The 27,627-nt window shown below is 30.1% G+C and overlaps 1 protein-coding gene across 1 annotated transcript; it reads left to right on the top strand.

Annotated features, from left to right (window-relative positions):
- LOC139527334 (myosin light chain kinase, smooth muscle-like) lies at positions 1 to 27,335 on the top strand. Its single transcript, XM_071322752.1, has 13 exons — positions 1 to 64; positions 3,741 to 3,809; positions 7,695 to 7,760; positions 8,618 to 8,686; positions 12,330 to 12,416; positions 14,784 to 14,876; positions 16,815 to 16,859; positions 19,153 to 19,452; positions 20,482 to 20,523; positions 22,910 to 22,966; positions 23,667 to 23,966; positions 25,750 to 25,794; positions 27,232 to 27,335. The coding sequence occupies exons 1-13, from the start codon at positions 1 to 3 to the stop codon at positions 27,333 to 27,335; spliced, it is 1,341 nt and encodes a 446-aa protein (XP_071178853.1).
- The last annotated feature ends 292 nt before the right edge of the window (positions 27,336 to 27,627 follow it).

The raw sequence follows: 27,627 nt of genomic DNA, 5'->3' as shown, positions 1-27,627 counted from the left end.
ATGTCTAAAAGCACAGAATTTGATTATTCTTCAGATTTTGACAAAAGTACAGACACAAATTCAGGTTTGTTCTTCTTTTTTACATTTTTCCTAAATAATCTGGTCTGAATTGTTAATTTGAATTTGTTTTATTTGCATTAGTTATATATAGTGTGCTCATGCTTTTATGCTTTTATTTATAGGTCGTTTCAAGTCAACAACTAAAGATATTTTTTTTCAAATTTTCTTGTTTCTAACCAAAACTCTGTGACATTGACAGCGAGGACATTATAACGATTGAAAAAGCATACATTTGTACATAATTTCATGAAATCTTACAAGTTTATTGTAAACATTGCAACAGACTTGGGGTAATTGTAATTGTAATCATTAATCAGCTGTAATTGATTACAATTTTTCAAGTAATCAGTGTAATCATTAATCAGCCAAAAATCTGATTACATGTAATTTAATTTAATCAATTACTTTTCAAAATACCCTGTAATCATGATTACTTTTTGATTATATTCTGATTACAATGAAAAAAATCTAAAATTGTGTTTTGGGTCATTAAATGAACCTCTTTGTTCATATTTGATAAATTTTTAACATACTAAAATGGTTTGGTTACTTTAAGCTTGTCTACTTCAGTAAAAAATAAACTGTTACAGTATTGAAAAGTCATCATTAGCCTAAGCAGAGACATATAATACAATTATATACCTTTTATCTTGGTAAAAGATATTGTACATACATGTATAGTCATCGTTTTATAATGATCTTCATATTGATATTTGATTATAACTGTTATATATTCAAGTAATACTTTTCATTAACCCTGAATTATAATCTTTTGTTAATTTTTGTGATTTTTGTCAACTTTGAATTGACAGGTAGGAGACTAATTAAGGTTTGTTTTTATTGCAATTACCAATTGAGTATAGCTGTAGGGAAATATATATGATAAAAGATAAATCAGACATGAAAATTTATCTAATTAGCACAAACTAAATTAATAGTTGGACAAATATGTTGTTTAAACTTTTTTTTTATTTGGACTGGACGTGTAAAATGCAATAGTTTTTAGTACTTTAATACATATTGTTTACAATTTGATTAAACATTTCTATTAAAATTTAACATAGTTTTAACTGGTACAAATGTAACTTTATTTTATCCATATTTAAACTTCCATAAACTGCAACTTGGAATACATATAAATTATGAAAGAGGTCAGAAGACAAACAAAAAAACTCTTGATTATGATATATCTTTATTAAATTTAATTCAAAATAATTTAGAGAACATTGGTGATAAAGTGTAATGTATAAATATGTTGTGAAATTTGGTGTTTATTTAAATAGATGACGTTTAATTTGAAGTTATCATTTTATAATTGAACCAAATAAAATACGTTCTCAAAAATGCTATAGTTATATTAAACGTTTATTCATCCACATCATTCAAAATGTTTTGTTTTTAAATTCATTGTAATCAGATGTAATCATGATTACTTTGCAAATGTAATCATTAATTTAATCAGATACTTTCAGAAATGATGTAATCATTAATTTAATTTAATCGTACAAATGACAAAGTAATTGTAATTTAATCAATTACATTGAAAGTAATCGGACCCATCTCTGGATTGCAAACATATTTGTGAATAGGCAATGCACAAATATTGTCCCTTTCACAAAAAATGCAAACATTACAGGTTCTATACTGTTCTTTTAAATATTCAAAACTTCATGTTTGTAACAAATGATTTATGTAAAATAAAAGTAACCATATAAGTAGTCATTCCACGTTTTAACGCAAAATACTTTATATTATTGAATTGAAGTGGGTTACATGTTTTTTTAAGCAGTTCATAAAAGATTTTAATCAAATGTGTCGTGGTATTAGCGTTTATTGAAAACAACACCCTTGCCTACTTTACATTTTTTATCTGCGCACAATACGAAAATTTAGTTCTTGATTTTACCAAGCGAAATGTATCTGAATATCTCGACTCGAATACTAAAAAAAAAAATGACATACATATCTTCATCAGCTTTATGAAACCCATAACATAATTGTAAGTATGATTTATTGTTTTGTAAAATTCTACAGTGAAAGTACAATTATTCTCTTCTTTGAAGCTATATTTTATATCTAATTTCAAGTAATATATTTAAGATATCATTGTCTTTTTTTGAAGCTATACATGTATCTTAACCATAAATATATTTGAAATATCAATGATCTTTGACTGCGAAAAATTGAGGAATGGAAACATTTATAGGGATCAACGTCGATTCAATACAAACCTCCGTTAAACGATATATTAGCCCGTACTTTCAGATTCTTATATGCGTGCCAAAGTTATAAATTACATCTACCTATATATGTATTTGTTTTTGCTTTCTTGTACAGGAATTGAATTCGACAAGGAAGACATTGTGTATAAAGGTGAATATCTATTGAAATACTAACATTAAGACACTATGACATAACTTAATAAAGACTTTCAGGAAAACGCTCCAAAGTAGAACATGTAGTAGTTTCCGCCCTCAAAATCTCATATAGTCAAATGAAATCAGCCAGGGACAAATAAAACTTAAATAGTAATCATTCTTCATCAATGCAAATGATAAAAAAATAATAATTACCAAATGAGTGGAACTTAATTTCCCACAAATTCGACGAATATGATGCGGAAACTGAAGTTTGTATGTTCATTTTTAACATTTGTTATATTTTTATAAAGCTTGTCAGTATTTGTATTATTCATATGTTTGCTTTGTAGAATTTTCCAATCATTCCCACATAAAAGAAATGAAATAAACGTTATTTTAATACAGAAAACAGTAACATGAGCCGCTTTCCGTTTAAGGAAAATTGATAGCAACCGATTCATAATCCTAAAATCTTTCAAAAAGCATTTGAATTATATTATTCATATTTTTATGTATATATTGTCGATTGTTTTTAGTTTCGAGTGTATTATAATCATTTTAAGTGCACACAAAAATAATTCAAAAGTAATTTCATCACTTTTGTCAACGTATTTGTTTCCTGAGGTATCCATGCGTCAATTACTCGTTGTTTGCCGTATTGGAATATTCCAACGAATGAGTATGATGTTTTCTAGTCAAATTGTGATACAAGTAAAGTTGGTAATCCATATCACAAAACATATACACATACATTGGTCACCTAATGCAATTATTATGCTTGAAACGTATTGCATTTACTACGTTTAGAAACTTTTTTAAGGCACCAAAATTATATCAGTAAAATAAAAACTATTGTTTGTTTTTTTTTGTTTTTTTTTTATATCATTGCTTCATTTTTCAAACTAATTGATTTACTGTTCAATAATATTTATTTTCTTAAATCTTTAAATGTTTCATACTTTTTGTTAAACCTCCACCGTTTGATTTTCAACATTAAAGACAGTTTTATAAGTATTAGGGAAACTTTCAAGGCTTACTTAGGGATTACTTCCACTGTTTGAAACTAGCCAGTTTGACCCCAATTTACAGAAATAGTGCTGAGGTATATGTATATTTGTTCAATCTGTTTCGCAAGCACAAGTCTTTGAACCAAATAGCTTTCCTATCCATAACCCTTCTGTCTTATTTCCATGTAATTTTGATCCTGAAAAGAACTAAATATTTCAATTTTAAAAGAACAACTAGTTGTTGTTAAATGAAAAGCCCACCCAAAACTATCATTCATTGACAGTATTTTCCAACGAAATTTTTCTGTTATAGGGAAGGATGAAACATATGTTAATGAAGACCTGCATGATTATAATGATGATGAACTGCGTCTTTTTCTTGGTTAGTATCAACAATGATCAATTTAGATTTTCTGTCTAATTGATGGATTTCAACTTCATTGTTCCCATTCAAAATTAAGGAGATGGGATATGGATGCCATTTAGTGGTCCAACAGAGACACAAACGGACGAAGTTGTAAGCAACTTAAAGTCATCGTTTTAGTTTGATGAGGGTGGTAAAGGGTTATTTTCGTGCAACATGTTTTGCCTTTTTTATTCCATGTGTAGCCGTGAAAAAGGTTCGTTATTCACCGTGTTTCGTGAAATCGGTAAAAAGATCAACATGCAAGAAATTTTTAATTGTTCGTTCATCGTGAAATGGCAATTTTTTTTCACGTTCTTCCGTGCAGATACCCCCTCCCCCCTTTACACCCCTCTTCGATTAATGTTGTAAACTTTAAAAACCTGTGATGGCAAAATATTAAACTATTTGAATAAAAAGAGTTTGTTTTATGCATACACAATAAAGGAGAAACAAAATTATGCACCAGACATCTTTGTCTATTATTTATTTAACATGAAAAACCAGCGACATCATCTCGAATATTCCTTTATTAAACTGTTTGTTTATTTTTTTTATCAAAACATTTCTATGCTTTGAATATACTGTTTGTCAATTAATTTTATACTTGCGTTTTCTATCAAGATATACTTGATCATAACTTATTACCCAACTAAGGTTTCAAATAGTTACTACATGATAAGCAGTCTGAAGAAACATGCTACTAGCAATGACAAATGTAAGTAAATAGTATCGACAGGAAGTAGGACATAACTTTTAATAGGATAACATGGTTTCGAGGTAAAAAGAAAACAAAAAGGAAAAACCGAATGATTTACGGTGTGATATGACATTTGTAACAAGATTTAAGCGGGAAAAGTCAAACATCTATATATGAAATAATTTAGTGAGGTATTAAAAAAATGTGTATGCGGTAATGACGAAATTACTGGCAATTCAACGCAAAAGTTGCGTTCTTAAAATATAAACAAGGAAAACTAATAATATTGATCGCGCTGGACATGGTAAGCTACACATCTGATTGTTTTTTGAAAAGTAAATTCACAAAAATACTGAACTCCGATGAAAATTCAAAAAAAAGAAAGTCTATAATCAAATGGCAAAATCAAATGCTCATTAATAAATCATTTTAGATATATATTTGCACACTCACATAGTTATTTTAACTTTAAATTTACTAACAAAATGTATGATTCTAATCATTTTCATAGATCAAATTGTTGCAAATGTTAAATGTTCTACATATTTATCCATTATGTTGTATATCCCTCAGTCATGCTATTCGTAGTAACTGCTGCTTTTTGTTTCACAGAACAAGACAATGTATGTACAGATGAACAAGATGACTATGATTTTAGTTTTCTTGGTTTGTATTAATGTAAATCATTTCCCCCCAATATGATCAACTACTTTTAAAGAGACATTCAAACTAGGAGCCATGTTATTGCTTTGATAGTGTACCTTAATTATTAGATCTTGTTTGAAATGTATGTTTACTGTGTGAAAAATCAAGTGCTGAGTATATGCACAGAATATCGGACTGTCCAACTTCATCGAAACTGACTACGACACAAAACTGTGTTGTTATGTTTAATAATTTGATTACATAATGGCAAATGATAAATATTCAAAAATGTGTAGGACTATCACCGGTTAACAATAACTCCATCCAAAATTAATATCTATTTGATTAATACATATTAGCGTGAAGACATTTAATATCAATCATAAACAGAAAAAAAATCGGAATCGACATGGTGTTATGTTAGATAAAACATTTAAGTACGTAGCATTGATGTACTTAAATATGTTGTCTCAACACAAATTTTGTTTAGTCATATATTTCGTTTCCATAAGCGATTTCTTATAGTTTAAATTTACAACGAATTATATAATATTTTTTTAATTTCTACAAAATATTCTTAATATGACCAAATACTTATCATACAAGAACAGAGCGTTTCAGCACCAAAGAATCTGTTAATAGAAACTTGTAGATATATACGTGTTTACGTCATAATACATTTTTTGCTTCAGAAAATCAATTATATTTGCAAGAGGTTTTGCATAAAGGTGAGTAAATATTAAAATTCAAACACTCTGATCTTTAAAAGTTTGGACTTTTTTAATGAAGTAATTTCTCTAATTATCAACAACTGTTTGTTTTTTCCGTTTGTTTGTCTGTTTTGTCTTTTCCGTTTGTTTGTCTGTTTGGTCAAATTTATTCAATACATAAATTATCACCAAGACAAGACATTCATTTCAGCATGGAGATGTATTGAATTTCAAGCTTTGTCTATATATCATTTGGTTCAACTGTCGCTAATATCCGTTTTTTATATATTCTGCTTTGCGCTTAAATTTCATCTTAATTTGTATCAGTTAAACCTACATTTCAAGCCAGCCAAGCGTAAATAGCGATATTGTTTTTCCTGATTTGTTATAATTCATGCTAGTAATTTCTATCAGAACTATTTTTTATGAATTCGTACTCATTTTTATTCTTGATTTTAAAATGCATATTAGTGATGAGATCAATGCGCCTTGTATCAGTAAAAAGTAAAATCACAAACATAGTGAATTCCGAGGAAATTTCAAAACGGAAAGTCCCTAATTAAATGGCAAAATCAAAACCTCAGACACATTAAACAAATGGATAACAACTGTCGTATTCCTGACCTGGTACAGCATTTTCTTAGTAAGTCAATGATGCATGAACGTAAGAGGTGGTGTAACATGTTGGGGGTTGGACGTTTTTTGTTGTTGTATTTTTCTAAATCCTATTGAAATTTTTTTATTATAATATTGTATTGTCTGCTGCTTACTTGGCTATCAATAAAACAAGTAAAGTGGTTCATAAACATAGACTTAAATAAATAAGACCAATAAATAATTAGAAATATATAAAGATGCATTTCTGTTAATTACATTGAACATATTTCTGCTCTCACCCGTTGTAATGTGAACTGTATTCTACTACTTTCATTTGGTCAATATTTCTTTGTTTGTGTTATGGCTGAATGTATGTCCCGTTGGATCTTCCCCCTTTTTACTGTATTATACCATAAGAAATTAATTTCATTGATATAGATTTTTTTTGCTGTTTACTTTCTGTTTATAGAATTGAAAATTTCGAATGTAAAATTAAAGTTCAGACGTCACTGCTGACCTAAAATTGTTTGACACACTCAGTAGTCAAACACTAATTGTGTACAAACAACTTTATTTTTAATCGCAGTAATCAACGTAAAGCATTGTATAACACAAGTTTCAGTTTCCACATTTTTCTTTGAAATCAAAATAAAGACAATTCTCCCCTCAAGACAATATGCATTACAGCTAAAAGATATATTCATAAAATACTTAACTCCGAAGAAAATAAAATGCTATTTTATTGACAATGATGTGTGAACAAAACAATCAGACAAAACAGGAAAAAATGTCAAAAGCAGGGGTACAGCAGTCAACATTGTGCCAAAATCTTAATCACTATGAAAACAAACCAATATGTAATAAAGAAGCACAAAAAGGCATATAGATAACTCATATAAGCAAAGATGATAAAAGAATATTAGCAAAAAGGAAAAACAAGAGTACAAAAAATTACCATAGCACAATAGCACAATAGCACAATAACTGGATGTATAAATACAGAGCCACGTCCAAAGGACATCACCAAAAACAGACTCAACAGTAAAAGTAATAATAAAAAGAATTATCAATACTCCAGCTATTGATGTATCAATAGACAAGCAGGTGTTATTACATCCGTCATTGTTTTAAAAGTGCATGCAAAAAACAATTAATTCAAAGATAATATAATTTGGTACACATGAGACGCATAATTCTAATAAATTATTTCAGAATATGATAATACACACACACCGTATTGCTTCGATAGTGTTGAAGAATTGACTCACATCTCTGCAGGTATGATGATATATGCTTGTAACTTACACAATATACGAATATTATAGGTATATACTTAATCGTAATGATTTCAGTACTCTTTACAACAAAATGGGAAGAAAACTGAATATGCTCAAATCTTTGACAATGTGCTCATAATTTTATGATCAGTGCCTCATAAGGGCTGGCTATTCTAGGCAAATAGGATTACTTGCACTATTCCCATCCTTTTGTTTATCATATTTTTAAAGTGACGTTGCATTGACATATTCTGTTTTTTGTAGAAATAAAACTAGGATAATGATATCTACCACATCAACTGCATAATCAAATATAATTGACTGTGTTGGTGGAATCATTTAAGTATTATTTCTTTTTACAATATGAAGATCATCTGATTAATTTTGAAATGGCGTTCATATGCATTTTTGGGGGAAAAAATTGAAATAAGTAAACTGTTCTTATGTTGTACTGTTATACAACTGTCCCAGGTTAGGGGAGGGCTGGGATCCCGCTTACATGTTTAACCCCGCCACATTATGTATGTATGTGCCTGTCCCATGTCAGGAGCCTGTAATTCAGTGATTGTCGTTTGTTTATGTGGTACATATTTGTTTTTCGTTCATTTTTTAAAATAAATAAGGCCGTTAGTGTTCTAGTTTGAAATGTTTTACATTGTCTTTTCGGGACCTTTTATAGCTGACTATCCGGTATGTACTTTGCTCATTGTTGAAGGCCGTACGATGACCTATAGGTGTTAATTTATGTGACATTTTGATCTCTTGTGGAGAGTTGTCTCATTTGCAATTATACCACATCTTCTTTTTTATATGTAGTCCTAGCAATTACGATTTTTTTCCAATATTTTTATATTTCAGATCATGATAATACACATTCAATATCTCAATATGATAGAGAATTACCAGGACAAATATACATATCTCAAGGTATAACTTTATTTACTAACGCAATGCAAGATGAACGAATTATTAAGGTTAGATACTTATCCTGATTATTGAAATACTCTTTACCAAAAAATGGGATATGGCCACCGTTACCGTGAACAAAAATTATTCTTTCGCTGTGGTAGTTTGTGAACAATCACGAGAACAAGGTGTTTCCATTTGCATTTCAAATCTGCTATTTATAATAAAATGAAACATGAAAATATAAATATCGATCCAAATATTTTACACTTGCATGTAAACCCTTAATTATAAATTATAAAATTAATAAAATGTGATATGATTTCCAAATGAGACAACTATAAAAAAAAAAAAAAAAAAAAAAAAAACCAGAAAAATACCCCACGTTTATGTAAGCAATTAGAAATCAGCATATGGATTTAAACAATCAACAATCATATCGTATAGTGTAAGCCATAAAAAGGCCCAACAAAACACGAAACAACATTACAAAAACAGAAATTAACGGTCAAATTTATATCAACCTAAACAGAAAGAACGAAAAAAAAAACAAATTTGACAGGCAGCAACAAACGTATAACCACTGAATTATAGGCTCATGAATTTGAACAGGACTAAAACATGTTATTCTTCCAAGACAGTGATCAAACATTTTGTTGATTAACAGATAAATCCACTTGAGTCCGTGGGTAGCAACGCTAATAAAAGCACCAACATTTACTATTATATTTGATAAACTAAAGTGGACAGGTGAAACATTTAGATAAACACAATGTTAAACGATAACACGTGTTAATTATACAGACAAAGAAGTAAAAATGTTTGAAAAAATAAATCTCTAGTCGAGAATTGATACACATGTTTATACTGCACTCGTTCTATTTGAGCAGTCAAAATGCGTTGACTGTATATTTCTATGCCATATACGGTCACTGACCTGATATCACTTTTCCTCATGAATATTTAAATAGAAATTGTCGAAATTATATTTAATTATTCATACGACCTCTTCAACCTGTTGTTGTTTCCAATGTAAACAACGATGCGTTTAACGACTCAAACTTGTTTCTTTTGCAATTTTTGGGAAAACATATTTCACTTATTAATATTTTTTTGTTTGCAAACTATAAATCATTATGTTTTATGTTTATTGATGATATTTTAGTCTGCAACGAATTCGTTCATCATTTATTGCGGTAATGATGTACATTTCATCGTGTTTTATATTTTTCCGTCTGTGTGATATGAGGCCTTTTTAAAGGGGGATTTTTCCCAATATTTAAATCAAATAAATAACATTAACACAATAAACAACAATTGAAAATGTTTGTTTAGATTGCAGTATAAAGACAATAATAGTGCATTGACTTGACATATCAACGATATAAGGATTCGGCCTGAAACGGGGAAAATGCTCGGCACAACCTCGCATTTCCCCGTTTCTAAGCCTCATCCTTATATCGTTGATATGTCAAGTCAATGCACTATTATTGTCTATATACACTTCATCACGTATCACTGTTGGATTAGCGTTGGACATATACCCAAATGCACGGTTGACCTGTTACATCTTTCAGATTTTGTTTGCAATGTGTTCTAACAACTGTGAAATGTAATTTATACAGGTCATGTTGTTCGATCTATTTAATTCGATCTAAGTGGGCATTTGAATTAGCATACTTAGAAATGATCAGAATGATGACACTTAAGATTGGTGGTTATGACTGATTGAATTTATTGACAAAAACTCCATCGATCTATTGATGGCTTCATAAAATGCTCGGCTAAGTGTCGTATATAACGATAAAAGCATTTGCTTTTAAAACATGTCGTTGGCATTAATCGAGTTTTAGATGGTTAACATTACTTTCTTCAGTGTATAATTTTTTTTAAAAGTCGGTCGGATATGTTATGATTAGTACTGTCAAACTTGCTTTCGAGACGAACTGTATCAAGCAAAACTTAGGCTAAACCCATTAATTTTGATTCACTCTGTAGTGCATTTCATATAGATTGAATCTGTAAATAAAGGCAAAGTAGTATTGATTAATTGATGACGGCTTTATGCCGCACCAGCATGCAACAGTACTATATCACTGTATAATAGTCATCAATCGACTAAGCGAAAACAATTTAAAAAAAGGTTGGTTTAACCTGTTTGTATGGCTATCCAAATCTCTCGCTTATATGGCAATGTTAAAAAGACCGATTAAATGACAAAATTACATGACAGGAATATATAGACAATAATAGTGCATTGACTTGACATATCAACGATATAAGTATGAGGCTTAGAAACGGGGAAATGCGAGGCTGTGCCGAGCATTTTCCCCGTTTCGGGCCGAATCCTTATATCGTTGATATGTCAAGTCAATGCACTACTATTGTCTTTATACTGCAATCTAAACAAACATTTTCAATTGTTGTTTATTGTGTTAATGTTATTTATTTGATTTAAATATTGGGAAAAATCCCCCTTTAAAAAGGCCTCATATCACACAGACGGAGAAATATAAAACACGATGAAATGTACATCATTACCGCAATCAATGATGAACGAATTCGTTGCAGACTAAAATATCAACAATAAACATAAAACATAATGATTTATAGGTTGCAAACAAAAAAATATTAATAAGTGAAATATGTTTTCCTAAAAATTGCAAAAGAAACAAGTTTGAGTCGTTAAACGCATCGTTGTTTACATTGGAAACAACAACAGGTTGAAGAGGTCGTATGAATAATTAAATATAATTTCGACAATTTCTGTTTAAATATTCATGAGGAAAAGTGATATCAGGTCAGTGACTGTATATGGCATAGAAATATACAGTCAACGCATTTTGACTGCTCAAATAGAACGAGTGCAGTATAAAGTACAATACACATAGGCTCACTCAGGACAGAGAAATACAAAAATGAATGAATATACAAGAACATTATAACATGTAAACCACAGATTAACGACGGCTACCTTCCACAAACTGTACACTAGTACACCACAATAAAATTATGAACTGTGCGTCACACGCATTTATCAACGACACAAACACTGATGTCACAGGTATATTTTTTTTTATGAAATATGAATTAAGTTTGCAATGGTGTTATTTCATGTATTTTCTAAACCATTACAAGAATATTAATATAGAATTGTGTTAGCAATTATGAAGTTTTTTTTAGCCATGTCGGTTTTTCTTCTAAATCAAAACTGTGTAAAAACAAATAAATCCAGTGCATATAGTTGCTTTAAACTAAACAAAACCAGAAATACAAATTTGTACGCCAGACTCGCGTTTTGTTTACAAAAAAAGATTCGGCGTCACTTGAACCAGAAAAATTAAAAAGGTCAAACAAAGATAGATTCTTGAGAGCACTGAAAATGTTGTAAGAATCCAAAAAAGTTGAAATACAGCAAAATTAAACTAATCCTTGGTGTACAAAATCCCTAGTATTTTGAAAAATTCAAAGTTTTATAAACAGTAAATTTATAAATATGAAAAAAAAAGAGCTGAATACTATGCTGGTGACACCCTCGAGAAGAAACCTCAACCAGCAGTGGCATCGACCCAGAAATGATGTCAAAAAACTTATTATAGATAATAACACCTGTTTAATGACATCATTTCTTTCCTCTCCCATAAGTTGTAATACTGTATTACAGATGAAACGTTGATACCAAGTTCTAGTCTTCGTAGAGGCGCGTCTGTCACAGATTCACCGCCCGGGGATAGAGGATATATTAGAGAAGGTACGAAATATTAAAGTAAAAGATGACAATAATCTGAATATTAAATTATTATAAACAAGAATGTGTCCATTGTACACGGATGCTCCACTCGCACTATCATTTTCTATGTTTAGTGGACCGTGAAATTGGGGTAAAAACTTTAATTTGGCATTATAATTAGAAAGATCATAGAACATGTGTACTAAGTTTCAAGTTGATTGGACGTCAACTTCATCAAAAAACCACCTTGACCAAAAAATTTAACCTGAAGCGGGACAGAGGGACGAACGGACGGATGGACGAACGAACGGACCCACAGACCAGAAAACATAATGCCCCTTTACTATCGTAGGTGGGGCATAGAAATGAACAAAATAAACAACAGTAAAATATGAACGTAACGCCTCTGCAGTTTCATAGCAATTCTCTTATTTTGAGCTCACTTGGCCTAAACGACCAAGTAAGTTTTTTCTCACCACTTGTTGTCCGTCGTTGCTTACTTAAATATACAAAAATCATTTCTGAAACTGCAAGACCAAGTTCAACCAAACGGCCACAATCATCATCAAAGTATCTAGTTAAAAGAAATTGTCCGATGATCCAATCTGGCAATCAAAATGGCTTATATGGCTATACAATAGAAGATAAGGGTAACATTCAAGTTTTGACTTTTATCTTGTATACCTTTATCAATAGAGACATCTGACAGGGCAAAAATGTTCCGGAAGTTGAGATCTACCAACTGTCCGATTACGTCAAAACTGTAAGACGACGACTTCTAGGGATTCTCCTAAATGATAAATTTAACCATTTTTTTCATTACATATTTGCCTGTTATCTTAAAACTATGATAGATCATAAAATTATACGAGATAAATAGATGCTTTCAATTTTAAAATGATCAGCAAGGCATTATCTACTAACAAGTAAAATTTATCCTGTATAGTTAGCAGACTATAATATAGTCTTCAATATAGGGATGAAAGCCCTTAGATGAGCATTTGATTTACCCTCTTTTGTGTTTTGAGGAAATATATAAGACGATAGAGAGCAACTAACATGACTTAACAGACTAAATTATTAATGATACTAGGTCCACAAAACGGAGATGTTTGTCAGGAATTAAGTTCTTTCTACAATGTTTAGAGTTATTGAATATGCAAATATACCAAGTACAAATTGTAGATAAACCATATATTGACCTAACATAAGTAATGCATGTTATTAAATAGAAATAACCAAACGTTACAAAACTGTTTTAAATATTTAATACCAAAAATACAACAAAAAAAAAAGCATTTTGTTTAATTTCGCGTTAAACTGTTTTTGTTTTGTTTTAACACCATGTGATAAAATGTATGCATATTGCGAGGTATTAATCAATCGGTTTACTTCGGACGACTCCGCTTCTCATCATGGGAGGTACGGAATCCACCGAGTTGTGACGAACAAGTCATGTTAGTGAAAACTAGAGACCTCATGATAAAAAAAAACTATCAATAATTTGATACATATTTAAACGGTTAAAAATTGCATATAGCTTGTTTCAAATGTTTGTTTCCAGACTTACTAGTATGAAGTTATTTCAAATTGTATAACACGTTTATAAAATATGGGTAATATCTTCTCGATTTCTTACCATTAGTCAATGCACCAGATAATTATTCAAATGTAAACAGATTTTAGAAATTATGAATATTTACTTATGAGAGAGGTGACAATTCTACTTTCAGCATTTTTCCTAAACCATATCAATTGGAATCTTGTCGATAGTTTTGCAATTAGCAATCATGCCACTTCTTCTATATTTGTATTAAGTAGAAAACTATTAAAAAAGCGTTTTTGATTATGTCGTCAGTGAACATTTTTTTCAATCATGTTTAATGCATCTAAAATATCCGAACTGGTTTTAATGCCCCATTTATGGGCGTTATGTTTTCTGGTCTGTGCGTCCGTTCGTTCGTTCCTTCGCCCGTCTGTCCCGCTTCAGGTTTAAGTTTTTGGTCGAGGTAGTTTTTGATGAAGTTGAAGTCCAATCAACTTTTAACTTTAAACATGTTCCCTATGATATGATCTTTCTAATTTTTATGCCAAACATAGAAAATGGTAGTGCGGATGGGGCATCCGTGTACTTGGGACACATTCTTGTTTGAATATATGATTCTCGTGCAGCAATTCTTAGTAACCTAATTATAAGCATTACAAATGATGATAGAACGAAAATAACGGTAATAGATGACTTTACTGTTTGAAGTCTTTCTACTCGAATAATACATCTTGTGTCAACCAAGAAAGAAACACAATACTTTAATTGTGGTGCTTGATTTCATCATTCTGAGGTGAATTATTTGAACAAGGCAGTTATTTAACTAAATGTTCATCATACAGGTGGAACGAAACGACCAGAAAAAAGACGTATCGTTCAACCAGGGGGTTCTGAATTAGACGGGGCACATGAGCTTGAAGTATACATGCATACAGGTAATGAACAATTAGCATAAATGTATTTCTTTAGAAGTTATATTTTAATAAAAGAGGGCTTGATGTGTTAGCTTGACTTGTTATCGTGATAGTGGTTACAAAATAACTTGTACATATCAACATCATAACGAATTAATGCTACACAAATGCCCAACTATGATGTTAAACTATAATTCCATATCGTCATCATAATATTACTCTTTTAATGTGATTAATAAGAGGCAAAAGATTCCAAAGTTATATCAATTAATCTGATTCAAACATTAAAAGGAAAGATGATTGGATACAATTTGTCCCGCCTCCATAAATTTATGTTTCATATATAGCAGTCAGTATGTTACATTTGATCTAGATAATATCATTGGTTAAATTGTAATTGTGTTTCACATGTCATTAAACCACGGGGAATGTATCTAAACGTTCGACTATTCAAAATATCTCCGCGAAAAAAACACAAATTAGTTCGCTATTCTAAAATTTATGAAACGCTGACTTCTTTTGCAAACAAATATTAATTGAAAACTTTACAAACAATAACAACATTATGAACACTGCAACTTTTAACCTACGTAACAGTAACGATTTTTTAAGAAGGTAAATTCTAGTAAGAAAATCACAAAAAAACGGGAGATTCAAAACATCAAGAGTGAAAACTTTTCTTTGGTAACAATTTAAATGAGACTTAATAACTTCCAACAAACATCAAGAACACATACAATAATTTCTAAATAAGGTTAAAATAAGGTAAATTCTAGTAAGAAAATCACAAAAAAACGGGAGATTCAAAACATCAAGAGTGAAAACTTTTGTTTGGTAACAATTTAAATGAGACTTAATAACTTCCAACAAACATCAAGAACACATACAATAATTTCTAAATAAGGTTAAAATAAGGTTAACATACAACTAATGGTCCATAAAGTGATTATTAAACTGGTTACTTGTTACTTTTTTTTTAAGTGCCCTTTTGTTAATATTCCATACACTCTATATGCACTTTTCAATTGCAGGTGAATAGGTCGACCTAGTTAAATTCGTATCCATGTGAACAATGACAATGACACTTTCATAGTTACATGCTATTGTTATTCTAATAACACCAAAGTCATGACCAAACACACCTTATCTTTAGTATGATTGACATTGACAAGTTGCTTTGCAGCCACTATATTTATATAAGATGTATTAAATAGTTGATTTTTTGGTATTTAAAAGAAAATGTCTCCCGTGAGTCATACATTTGTTGACCTGACATGCTAAATAGGTTATTTACAACCATTGTCATTGCAACGCCTATTCCGAATATGTTATATTTATCAGTACAATGTTTTTACATTACCAAATCAAGGACATTTAGAAATGTAAAGAGTATCCATATTGTTTTTTCCAAAGAGTGTATATGCTCTCACAAATGATGCTCATTATATGAATATAATTTAAGCAATTGTGGTTATATTTATTGATACAGCTTTAAAACAATTATTTATTTGTTCTTTCAAATTCAATCAAGTGAATTAAATTATATCTGTGCCGTGTTTCCTATGAAGATAGAACCTAAATGAATTCCAATGATATGAAAGACTATTTCTATAGTTTTAAAGTGCTCTTTATTGTTGTTTGAAAAAATATCATCCAATGAAAATATGATCTTGAATAGGTAGTGGCATCAGTTACATTTTCACATGCAACGTGTACCATGTATAGGATAAAAGACGAATATCAAGAAAAAACCAACATACCAAGCAAATAACATATTAAAATCTGGAAAGGCTCAATCATCTATAAAGAAGCACTTGTTCATATCTTTTACTTTTTTTTTGACAAATTAAGATATCAATGTTCGCTGAAATATGTTCATAAATGTATTAAACTCAGTATAATTTAAGTATTAAAAAAAATTTAAGTTTAATTCTTAAACATTTAAAATATGTGTTTTAGATACTAAACCAGATAACAAATGCAATAAAGGATTAATATCTGCTGGTACGGGTAATATTTAGTGTATCAAAATAATGTGGTTTAAATCGATAATTTATAACAAGAGATAACAGAGTACCGCATATAAAAATTTACAAAATCAACCGCTCACTACACTTTACATTTATTCCTTTGCGACAAGTTAGGAATATTTGTATAGATTAGATTATTTTGTTACCAGTGGCGGTCAAATTTCGGATTGTCATGCTCTCACAGCACTAGCTGGTTAATCAATGTTTTATGTGCAAATATATAATTGTAAAAGTACTTATTATTAAATGGAAAAATGTATTAATTCATACCACATAGTTAAGCTTTGCCCCTAAAATTTGTCTCACTAGTTTGCATGCAATTACAAGAGACATCAAAAAGAAATTTTTAAACACGCAGTAAATTGTTCAAATATGCCTGAACCAACAAAAACAACGGAACAACAGGCTTTTCTAGGACATGGAACTGACACACAAAGAATGTGGTAGGGTTAAATATGTTTGTGAGCACACCCCAACCTCGAGACAGTGGGTTGCAGCACAGCATAAGAACAAACTATTTAATCAGCTGAAAAGGGCTATCAATAAACAGCAGAAAAAAAACACCGACCAGACATGACAGGCAATTTATACATCAATCAACCCTAACAACAACAAAAAGGAAAGACCTAGCAGTTTGTTAAGGAGGCTCGAGGGTATAAAAATTTCAGAAAAAATTAAACATCTGTTTTTCACTACAAATTTTATTTATTACCTTTTGTAGTTGTTACTTTATCATATGGTACAAAAATCATTCAAAACAATCCATTCGTGTTGGCCCCAGATAACATTTAAAATGTGTACATCATTGAAAAAGTTCCAAATTATCTCCCTTTGGTGGAAAAATGCCCTTTTTTGGCTTTAAAATTGAAATATCTTTTTTAACTCATCGGTGACATATATTTTTTAATATAATTTCCATATAAGCTGTACTTAAACTAAATTATTGTAAAATTTGAGCTATTTCTGTAATAAATTTCTTTTTTTATTTCGATATTACCTATATTTCTCCTATTACTTCAACCACCTTTACAAAAATGTATGCTTCTTTCGAAGGCAGATTGTGAGCGCAAATGAACGGTGACCCCACTTTTTTATTTTAATTTTCTATTAACTATAAGATAAAGTTCATTTATAGAAAAATATAGAGAAATCCTATATAAATGATTTAGACCCGCGAACCCCCTTAAAATACAATAACAACCAATACCATGTATCTTGGACTAAAACATCAACCAATACGCAGTCAACATTCAATGAATTAAGTGTAAAGACGTATTTCACAGTCAGAGAAAAACATGACCTTGTGCAATTCCAAACAATAGGTATCTACAGATTGTGGTACCGTAAAGGTCCATATTTGTATAAATATAATATTTAGTATGGTTTTAATTTACTGATGACAAGATCTATATTTATACAAACAAATATAAAAACAGTATACAAAGGACTGATTACAGTGTTGAATTGGTAACATTTTAAAATAAGTTTATTTGAACATACTGAAGACTTGATAAATATGTAAGCTTCATTTCCATTAGATAACAACAAAACAACTGAAATCAAATAAATTTCAACAATTACAGAATAAAACAATTGTGTATGCCAATACATTGACAAAAAGGTGATCGCTACTATTTTATTTATTGTGTCTGTTTATTTAACGCATCAATGTAAATATAACGGAATTTGATGAGACTGTCATTGAAGTGAGAGGTTTAGCGCTATAGAACCAGGTTTAATCCACCATTTTCTACATTTGAAAATGCCTGTACCAAGTAAGGAATATGACAGTTCTTGTCCATTCGTTTTTGATACGTTTTGTTATTTGATTTTGCCATGTGATTATGGACTTTCCGAATTGATATTCCTCTAAGTTCAGTATTTTTGTGATTTTACTTTCTACACGAAGTTTGATAAATAAGCAATATATGTGGTTTTGATAATGGCGGTAAAGATACAAATTTCATTATGATGAAATCGGAAAAGATATATAATCAGTCTATAGTTCGACTTAATAATTTGTATTTAACAATACATGAATTTTTATTTGATTTTGATGTTTTACCACATATTCTCAATCAGCAAGCAACTAAAAAAAGAAAAAAACATAAACAAAAGCAAAAAAAAAAACAAAACAACAAACAAACAAACAATTATACATTAATATAATCTCTTAAATGTTACATAAACAGCTTTATGGTAATACCTTGAAGATGTTTATTCTAATTTAGTTAAATCTATCTTTGCCTGTTTATTATTAATTATAGGTCTACCAGTTATACAAATAGAAACCGATTGCTACTTCTTTCATACTGGAGAAACTTTTTTAATACCAGTCAATATTCATGCAAACCCACCGGTATCCAGTTTAAGGTGGGAAAAAAATCTTAACGGAGAGATAACAACTATAGATATGAGCACACATGGGATTGTTGGGTGCATTCCAAACAATCCATCACTAGAAATAATGTCTACAAAAATATCCGATCGCGGTCGGTATACATGTATAGCTTTAAACGCATTTGGAGAAAGCAGAAGCAATGAAGTAATCGCCTTTATAATAGAGGGTAATGTTATTTCTAATGTGTACATTTATATTTGTACACTCGGTTTGTTTTCCGTGAAAATATGAATATTCGATTCTGAGGTATAATATAATGTTTATAGTAAAATGAATTATCATTTTGAATATTTTGCAAAATAGCAAATAACGGAAATTAGTTTGGGCATCTATTTTTAGTTTGAATAATTATACACATGGAAAAAAAACCAAACGTTTTAAAGTTTCATCGAAACTAAACAAACTTTTTAACGATAACATGATAATTATAAACGAGAGGTACCGATGTCACTATAAATTAATATTGTGTCAAGAACATGAGGGATTCATGTACGTTGTTACGTCTTCAATAGCATATTTAAGTCTGCATTTGGAGATTTGCACGTCAAAAACATCAAAGTGTTGAATCTACCCTGGCAAAAATATGTCGACATAATAAAATATAATGGTGTAAGACTTTTCAAAGACGACTAGAAGGAAATAAACGAATTCTCGCGTATCTGATATCTTTGTGTATTACATTATAACGTTGTGTCGTTTGTTTTCTCTTATTTTTGAGTGTAAATTCACATTGCGATAAGACGTGTCACGGTACTTGTCTATCCCAAATTCATGTATTTGGTTTTGATGTTATATATATATGTTATATTTGTTATTCTCGTGGGATTTTGTCTATATGTGTTACATTTTAGTGTTATGTCGTTGTTCTCCTCTTATATTTAATGCGTTTCCCTCGGTTTTAGTTTGTTATCCCGATTTTGTTTTTTGTCCATGGATTTATGAGTTTTGAACAGCGGTATACTACTGTTGCCTTTATGTATACAATGGTAGAATATAATTGCATTATTTGACTAACGACTGTGGATGTCATTTTTTCATCCCTACCCTACAAGTTCTTACATTCTTTAAATGAGAGTCTATTCACTGCAACACGATGATTTCTCGTCTTTTGCCTATCAATAAGCGGTATATTGCCTTCTTCGAATTATTGTTTTTGTCGCATCGTGGTTATTTTTGATCTTTTGTTGCATTACAGTTAATGAAAGAGAAATAGCAACACCAGAACCATCCGATCAAGGTAGGGAAAATTTTTTAACCAAGATGTTGTGTAATATAACTATTGTTGAGGTCAGTCTGACAAAAAAAAATATCACACAAGAGACAGCAAACTATCCTGAAAGTTACACATCTAATTATAAATCATTTTCCTTAGAAAGTTGGTTTCACGAGTTGGTTGACCGTTATTACATATCTGTTATATAGATGATATCGGATATGTTCCTTATGTCTTAACTACAATACCGTTCCCTTTTCACGAATGTGACCTACCGAATTATACTTTTAACTTTATTTATGACATTTTTACCTATTGTGTCTGTTTGTTTTGTTAACGCATCATTATCAATATTATTAAATTTGATGCGACTGTCGTACAAGTGAGAGGTTTAGCACTATTAAACCATGTTCAATCCATCATTTTCTGCATTTGAAAATGCCTGTACCAAGTCAGGAATGTGACAGTTGATGTCCATTTGTTTTTGATGTGTTTTGTCATTTGATTTTGCCATGTGTTTAGGGACTTTCCGATTGAATTTTCCTCGGAGTTCAGTATTTTTGTGATTTTCCTTTTTCATAATCTTTTAACTATGAAATATGTATCTGCATTTTAATTGTGAAAAGAATCAATAAAATTACTGTTAAAGAAATATTTCATATATTTATTTGCAATAGTAATTAGAGAGGAATATTACTGTTAAATACTGTAAACGTTTTTTTGGTTTATATACGCTTACAAATTACCGAGTAAGTCGATATGAAGGAAGTCTAGACAGATAATGGAAATTAAAGCATCAAACATAAAAAGTAAAATCACAAAATACTGAACTGAGAGGAAAATTAATTCGGCAAGTCCATAATCACATGGCAAAATCAAATAACAAAACGAATCAAAAACGAATGGACAAGAACTGTCATATTCCTGACTTGGTACAGGCATTTTCAAATGTAGAAAATGGTGGATTAAACATTTAACCTGTAATATATTATTAAAACTATAAGCTGACTTGTTTGACAACAAGTAATTATTACCTCTATTTAATTACTAATAATGCGAATTGAAAATAGTATCAAGTAATTACTACATTATACAACGACGATTCGTACAATTCCGTAATTCTGATTGGCTGAGACAAACGTAAAGTATAATTTTGTTTCTACATGTACTATATATACCATGGTTTTTACGAGTTAACGTATTTAAACAAACGAATCCGAAGGATGAGTTTGTTTAAATATGTTAATGAGTAAGACACATGGTATATAAAATTTGTAATATAAATAAAATGATTGACAGCTTCAAGACCTTCAACTAATATTGGAAATTGATCACGTTACAGTTTTATCCAATGAAATGGAAGCTCGCGCAAGTCACTTTTGCGCTATGTGTATGATCGTCTGTGTATTTCATGTAATAGAACCCTTTGAATTTGCAGAAAGTAAAGAAAATGTCGGATTTTCCCGATTTTTATTTTGGTTTTGCGCCCCGTGTATGATTGTAGGCGCAGGTAATTTGAAAATATCATCAGACTGAGGTAAACAAAAATGTCGGATTCCAGCGACAAGGATTAAATAATTATTCTAATGACGGTAAGAATTGTTTTGTATTTGTTTTCAATGTATCATACAAATTAATCATATTTTACAGAATTTTCATCTAATTGAAAAATGCTTTTCTTCCGTTATTTTATTAGATTATTTATTAAAACACAATTTTAATGATAAAACAATATTTTAACAGTGGCGGATCCAGGGGCGTAGATAGCGTACGTCCCCTTATCGTGTTTTTTTCACAGATATTTGTAGACGATATTTATTCCTTTTTTGTATAGGTACCCCCCTTTTTAAATCGAAATTCAATTGAATGTTCGCAAAGGAAATGATAGTTTTACATTTTATTTTTTTCAAAACTGAAAGAAGAAACATTTAGTAATTGTTTCCAAAATTAAGGGAATTCGTAACAATCCTATATAGTTTGTGCTTTTTCTTATAAAATGAAAACAAATGAAGATCTTGACCTTTTAGTGCGTTTTACAGTTTCCTAAATATTTTAGAGGCGGATACATTTAAAAAAAGGTGGAGCTTCAGCCATGGAATAACATGAAAATGAATATGTTATACCATGGCTGAAGCTTCGCCTTTTTTCCTTTGGATTCTAGTCGAGTTGCATATTTAATTAGCAAAGAATGGTACAACATAAATTTGCATATAATATACCATGGTTTTCCCTCACACCACACTTTTTAAGCAAATTATTTCATAAAAACATCAAAGGAAAAAATCCAATTTATGTTACAAAAGCAACTTATAATTTATTATTTATATCATGTAAATTATAGATTATCTTAATTGTTTATACGTTTGTTATTTTCTATGATATTAAAACAAGATACATAAAATTTGTTTAGAAGTAAAGACACACGATAATGAAACTAATCTACCAACTTCAAAAACAATGAGAGCAGGTAAGGTAATATTTGAGCATACATATTTATTTTTGTCTTGTTTGAAAAAATTAAAGGTCAATGATTTTAGTTTAATATTCCACTTGCGTATAGTTAGAGTTTTAAATTTAAAAAAATAGTCGATTTCCGAAGGGATTCTTAATTATCAATTTTATTCCAATACAATTTATATTGAATTATAACATCTCATGTAACCATGCTTATCATAATTTAACTATGAGCCTAAATACATGTAACAGGTTATAACAATTCGAGAGGAATATTGTGATACGATGCTCTAAGGCTTATTGTTAGATAATTTAAGGGTAGATTGTACCGTGTACAAGGTATGCAATGCTCTTGATTTGTACTGTTTTTTGGTAAAGTGCTAAAATCATTGCACATTCAAACCGAAGTTCAAAGCATTCAAATGCATTGTTAACGAATGAACAATACGTTTATAATAAATTAAACTGCTTAATAAGAAAGATACAATTTTTCTTTTGAAGATACTGTAAAACTATATTATCAATTTGCTATATATAAATATATAGTAAGTGTGCAAACAAACATACGGAAGACATAAATATGTAAAATTAGCTACTTGATTTGTGTGAGTTCATGTTTACTTTCCTTATGAGAATAAAGTAAAATAAATCGAAAGTTCAATTTGTATAAACGTACGTAAAGAGTTGAATATACAAATTTATTGTTACAAAAGGTCCACCAGAGCTCACAACCAAGAAAGACCAATATAGCGTCACAACTGGAGAATCAGTCACCCTTGAATGTATAGTCAATGCAAATCCATCTGTTGTGGCCATTAGGTGGACCAGAAATTTAAATGGAGCCATAACAGAGATAGACAACAAATCAACCCGATTCTCTGGAAATAAACCAAGCAATCCATCATTGACTATACTATCTACATCAATCACCGATCAAGGCTGTTACACATGTTTCGCGTCAAATTTCTTAGGGGAAAAAAGCAGTCGACAAATAGTGCTTTATATATCAAAAGGTTTGTGCTACAGTTGATAATGAAAACAAAACATTTTTACAGGAGAAAATAGAATAATTCAAAACTCACAATGACAACAAAATAAATAAATGAAGGAATAGTGAACAATATTAAATGTATGAAAACAACTTCAAAAACAATTAACTTAAAGTCTTTTGAGTAGCGTGCTTCAATAGAAAAGGCTTATAAATATTCGATGTTCAACATTATTGCAGTTGTCCAAATGGTAAACAGTTGCAAAAAGCTGAATTGTTGATGCACATTCCAGAACTAAATGTTTAGTTAACGGTAATCAAATTCACATCTTTATGCACAAAGTTAAAGTGACACTTGGCTTCATTACTTTTTTACCAGTTTAAAGAATTTATGATAGCCAATGTGACCTTCAGTCTTACAATTTTTTAAGCAAAGACATATATGCCAAAAAAAAAATGAAGTACGCACATTAGAACTTGATATATATTCAATTGAGACCTCAAAAACATGTTTAACCCCGCCTCATTTTTGCGCCTGTCCCAAGTCAGGAGCCTCTAGCCTTCGTTAGTCTTGTATTATTTTTAATTTCAGTTTCTTGTGTACAATTTGGAGTTTAGTATGGCGTTCATTATCACTGAACTAGTATATATATTTGTTTGGAAGCCAGCTGAAGGACGACTACGGGTGCGGGAATTTCTCGCAGCATTGAAGACCTGTTGGTGACCTTCCGCTGTTGTTTGTTCTATGGTCGGGTTGTTGTTTCTTTGACACATTCCCCATTTCCATTCTCAATTTTAATGTCTTCTTTTATGCTTATCACCAATCCGATATTGGGCATAGTTGTGTCACAATATTAAATGTTTCACTACAAGATAAACAAAGTGAAACGTTCTTTTATTGGATATGAAACGGTAAAAGACTGAAGTAATTACTAGTACTTTAGTACAAAAATAGTTAGTTTGTTCCTTTCCAATTGCACTCCATAAAAGTCACGTGCATACGTAAGAAATATTTAGGTTTCGGATCAATACAACATCGTGTGCACAAAAACGTAAAATTTGCTAGAAAATAGGCGCATGCGTAGAAAAATGTCACTTGATACAACTTTGTGACCTCGACATTGAAACAACAACTACTTCTCATGAAAGAAAAAGTTGATTTAGTATTCTGGGTCTAAGGAATTATACATGTTATAGTTAAATATTCTGACGCTTTAATTGCCTGATTTTAGGTAGTACCAACAAATTCCGTAATTGTCATTATAAAAAACACCAACAAAGATGTATCTATTTAAAACAACAAAGTTCTTTAAAAAAACATTCCGATTTTTAATTTGCAAGTAAACTTCTCTTAGATCATGTAGATACCTGGATAAGTCTATAAAAGGACTCATCAGTGACGATCGAATAAAAAAGTTAAAAAGGCCAAATAAAGTACGAAGTTAAAGAGCCTTAAATAATTCGGAGATGAATCCCCCTCCCGTTACAAGAAGTGGAAGGGATTTCTCTCGATAGCAAGAGTGAATCCTAGGAAAAAATTGCATACATCGCCGTACGAAATTCAATCGTGAACAAAATATACAATTTTTGCATAGTTAGTTATATGAAAAAATATCTATCCGAACAACGGCCTAATCTAGAACAAAACAATAAACGATAGCAAACATGACAGACAGCAATCTAGGACAACCACTGGGTCACATGGTCTAGTTTATTAGTTTACTGTATTTAATATACAAATAACCATTCAAGCAGAGTCAACCAATTACAATTTTTTTTTAAACAAATTTACTCTTTTCATGTAATAGATGAAGAAATTGAAAACAGACAATCTCCACGAATGAAAAGTGAAGGTAATGATGATAAAGTCTTTTAACTGTTTTAAGCAAATGTATTGCATATAAATAAAAGCAGTGAAAAGGTAATTTTAATAAGTCAGTAGATACTACTGACAACCAAACAGAGTAAGTAATTAGAATGAAGCTACGTCTTTTGGTTTTAATATCATTACGGTTATTTATAATGTAAAACGGCGGAGGTTCAAATGCATCAGTTGATATCATTTTCAAATTGAAAAAAGTAAAATCACAAAAACCATGAACTCCGATGAAAATTGAAAAAGCAAAGTCTTTAATAAAGTTGCAACATCAAAAGCCCAAAACATCAAACAAATAGATAACACATGGCATATTCCTGACTTTGTACAGGCATTTTCCTATACAGAAAAGGTGGATTAAACCTGGTTTTAAATTGAAAAAGCGTATTAATAAATATTCCGTATCAAACTTACAAATAATTCTTGATAGTCTTGAAGCATAGATTCTAGGTACTAACGTTGTTTATAATCTTATTTACGTGTTATAGTGTTCATTCATTAGTCTTTGTTCAATATTAACCTTCCCTGTTTAGTCTATCCCTGTTTTGACATTTTAACCTACTGTTTTTTTTTCACGTTTAATACACTATTTTCTACCATTGGTAATGACTGTATCTCGGCAATATAACAGTTGTTTTCCATTTTATAAATGTGTTGAGGTTATGATTTTTTCATTTGATAAGGGGCTTTCTTATTTGAATTTTTGTTGGAGATCGGTATTTTTGCTAATACACTTATGAATAGCATTTAGTCGTAAATAGTTTTTCCTCAATAGTAATTGATAGTTCAGCATTCAGCAAATTTCTTAACAGTGTATTAAACAGAAAATGATTGTTTCAAGGAAAATACGGATTATTGTAATACTGTCATTTGCATTTATAAAACTTGGGAAACCCAACATTAGGGAATGTATATATAATTTCTTGTCTAGTTTTAGGTATTTCAGCTCTGATACTTGTGTTTCATTTTGTTTTTTTGTCAAAATGCACATCTGGTTAATTCATTAGATATCAAAACAGACTTCGCAAAATAAGCCTTGATAACACTACTTCATATAATTTATCGTGCTATTTGTTTATTTAAGTATTTTCAAGTTACCTTAGAGATGTAAGTAAAGAACTGTCAGTCAGATTAAATTGTTAATACAATGTGTATTATTTAATTGTTATTTAATCATGATTTTTCATTAAAATGTCTTTTAGTTATGCAAACTGTCACGTCTGAATAAATTTTGTACTCGAATAAAAGTATACCCAACAGAACATGCAGAATGATAACATGCACGATGCAATATGGAGTTGGGGAAACATAAAGATTTTGCAAATTCCAGTGACGATTATGTCAGAAGCAATTTCAATCACATTAAATCGATTTACTTTTAATAACTAAGGTCATATATCATAATTTCTTTTAGGTCACAAAGACAGAGAAATTGATAACAGGCCAACAACACAACCGGAATTCAAAGGTGATATTATTATAGTACTAATTAATGGAGAATATGTTGCAAACAAATAATGCAGTTAAATTGATAAATTATCAGATTCCAAATTACATCAATGGATATTTTAAGCGTTTGGTATTGCAAATTATGAAGATTTCTTTTTTTATAATGATAATTTTATAAAAATAGTAATGATAATATTAAAAATATTGAAAATAATAATACTTATAATAGTAATAATGATAATATCATCATTTTAAAAGTATGAAAAGCAAAACATAAATGGTTTAGAGAACACTGTTGATAGTATTCCAACCTCACATGTTGACTATTACGCTTTAAATGAACTTATGGTTCCAAAGGTCT

Source organism: Mytilus edulis, chromosome 1 (genome assembly GCF_963676685.1).
Source record: "Mytilus edulis chromosome 1, xbMytEdul2.2, whole genome shotgun sequence".
Classification (NCBI taxonomy): domain Eukaryota; kingdom Metazoa; phylum Mollusca; class Bivalvia; order Mytilida; family Mytilidae; genus Mytilus; species Mytilus edulis.
Note: the sequence above shows the minus strand (reverse complement) of the source record. Positions and strands in the feature narration are given on the sequence as shown.

Bases quoted from the DNA above. Each gene is read 5' to 3' on its own strand.
- LOC139527334 (XM_071322752.1), top strand. From the start codon at position 1: ATGTCTAAAAGCACAGAATTTGATTATTCTTCAGATTTTGACAAAAGT. The intron at 14,877-16,814 runs GTAATGAACAAT...TATGTGTTTTAG, and splicing joins TGAAGTATACATGCATACAG to ATACTAAACCAGATAACAAA. The intron at 19,453-20,481 runs GTAATGTTATTT...GTTGCATTACAG, and splicing joins AATCGCCTTTATAATAGAGG to TTAATGAAAGAGAAATAGCA.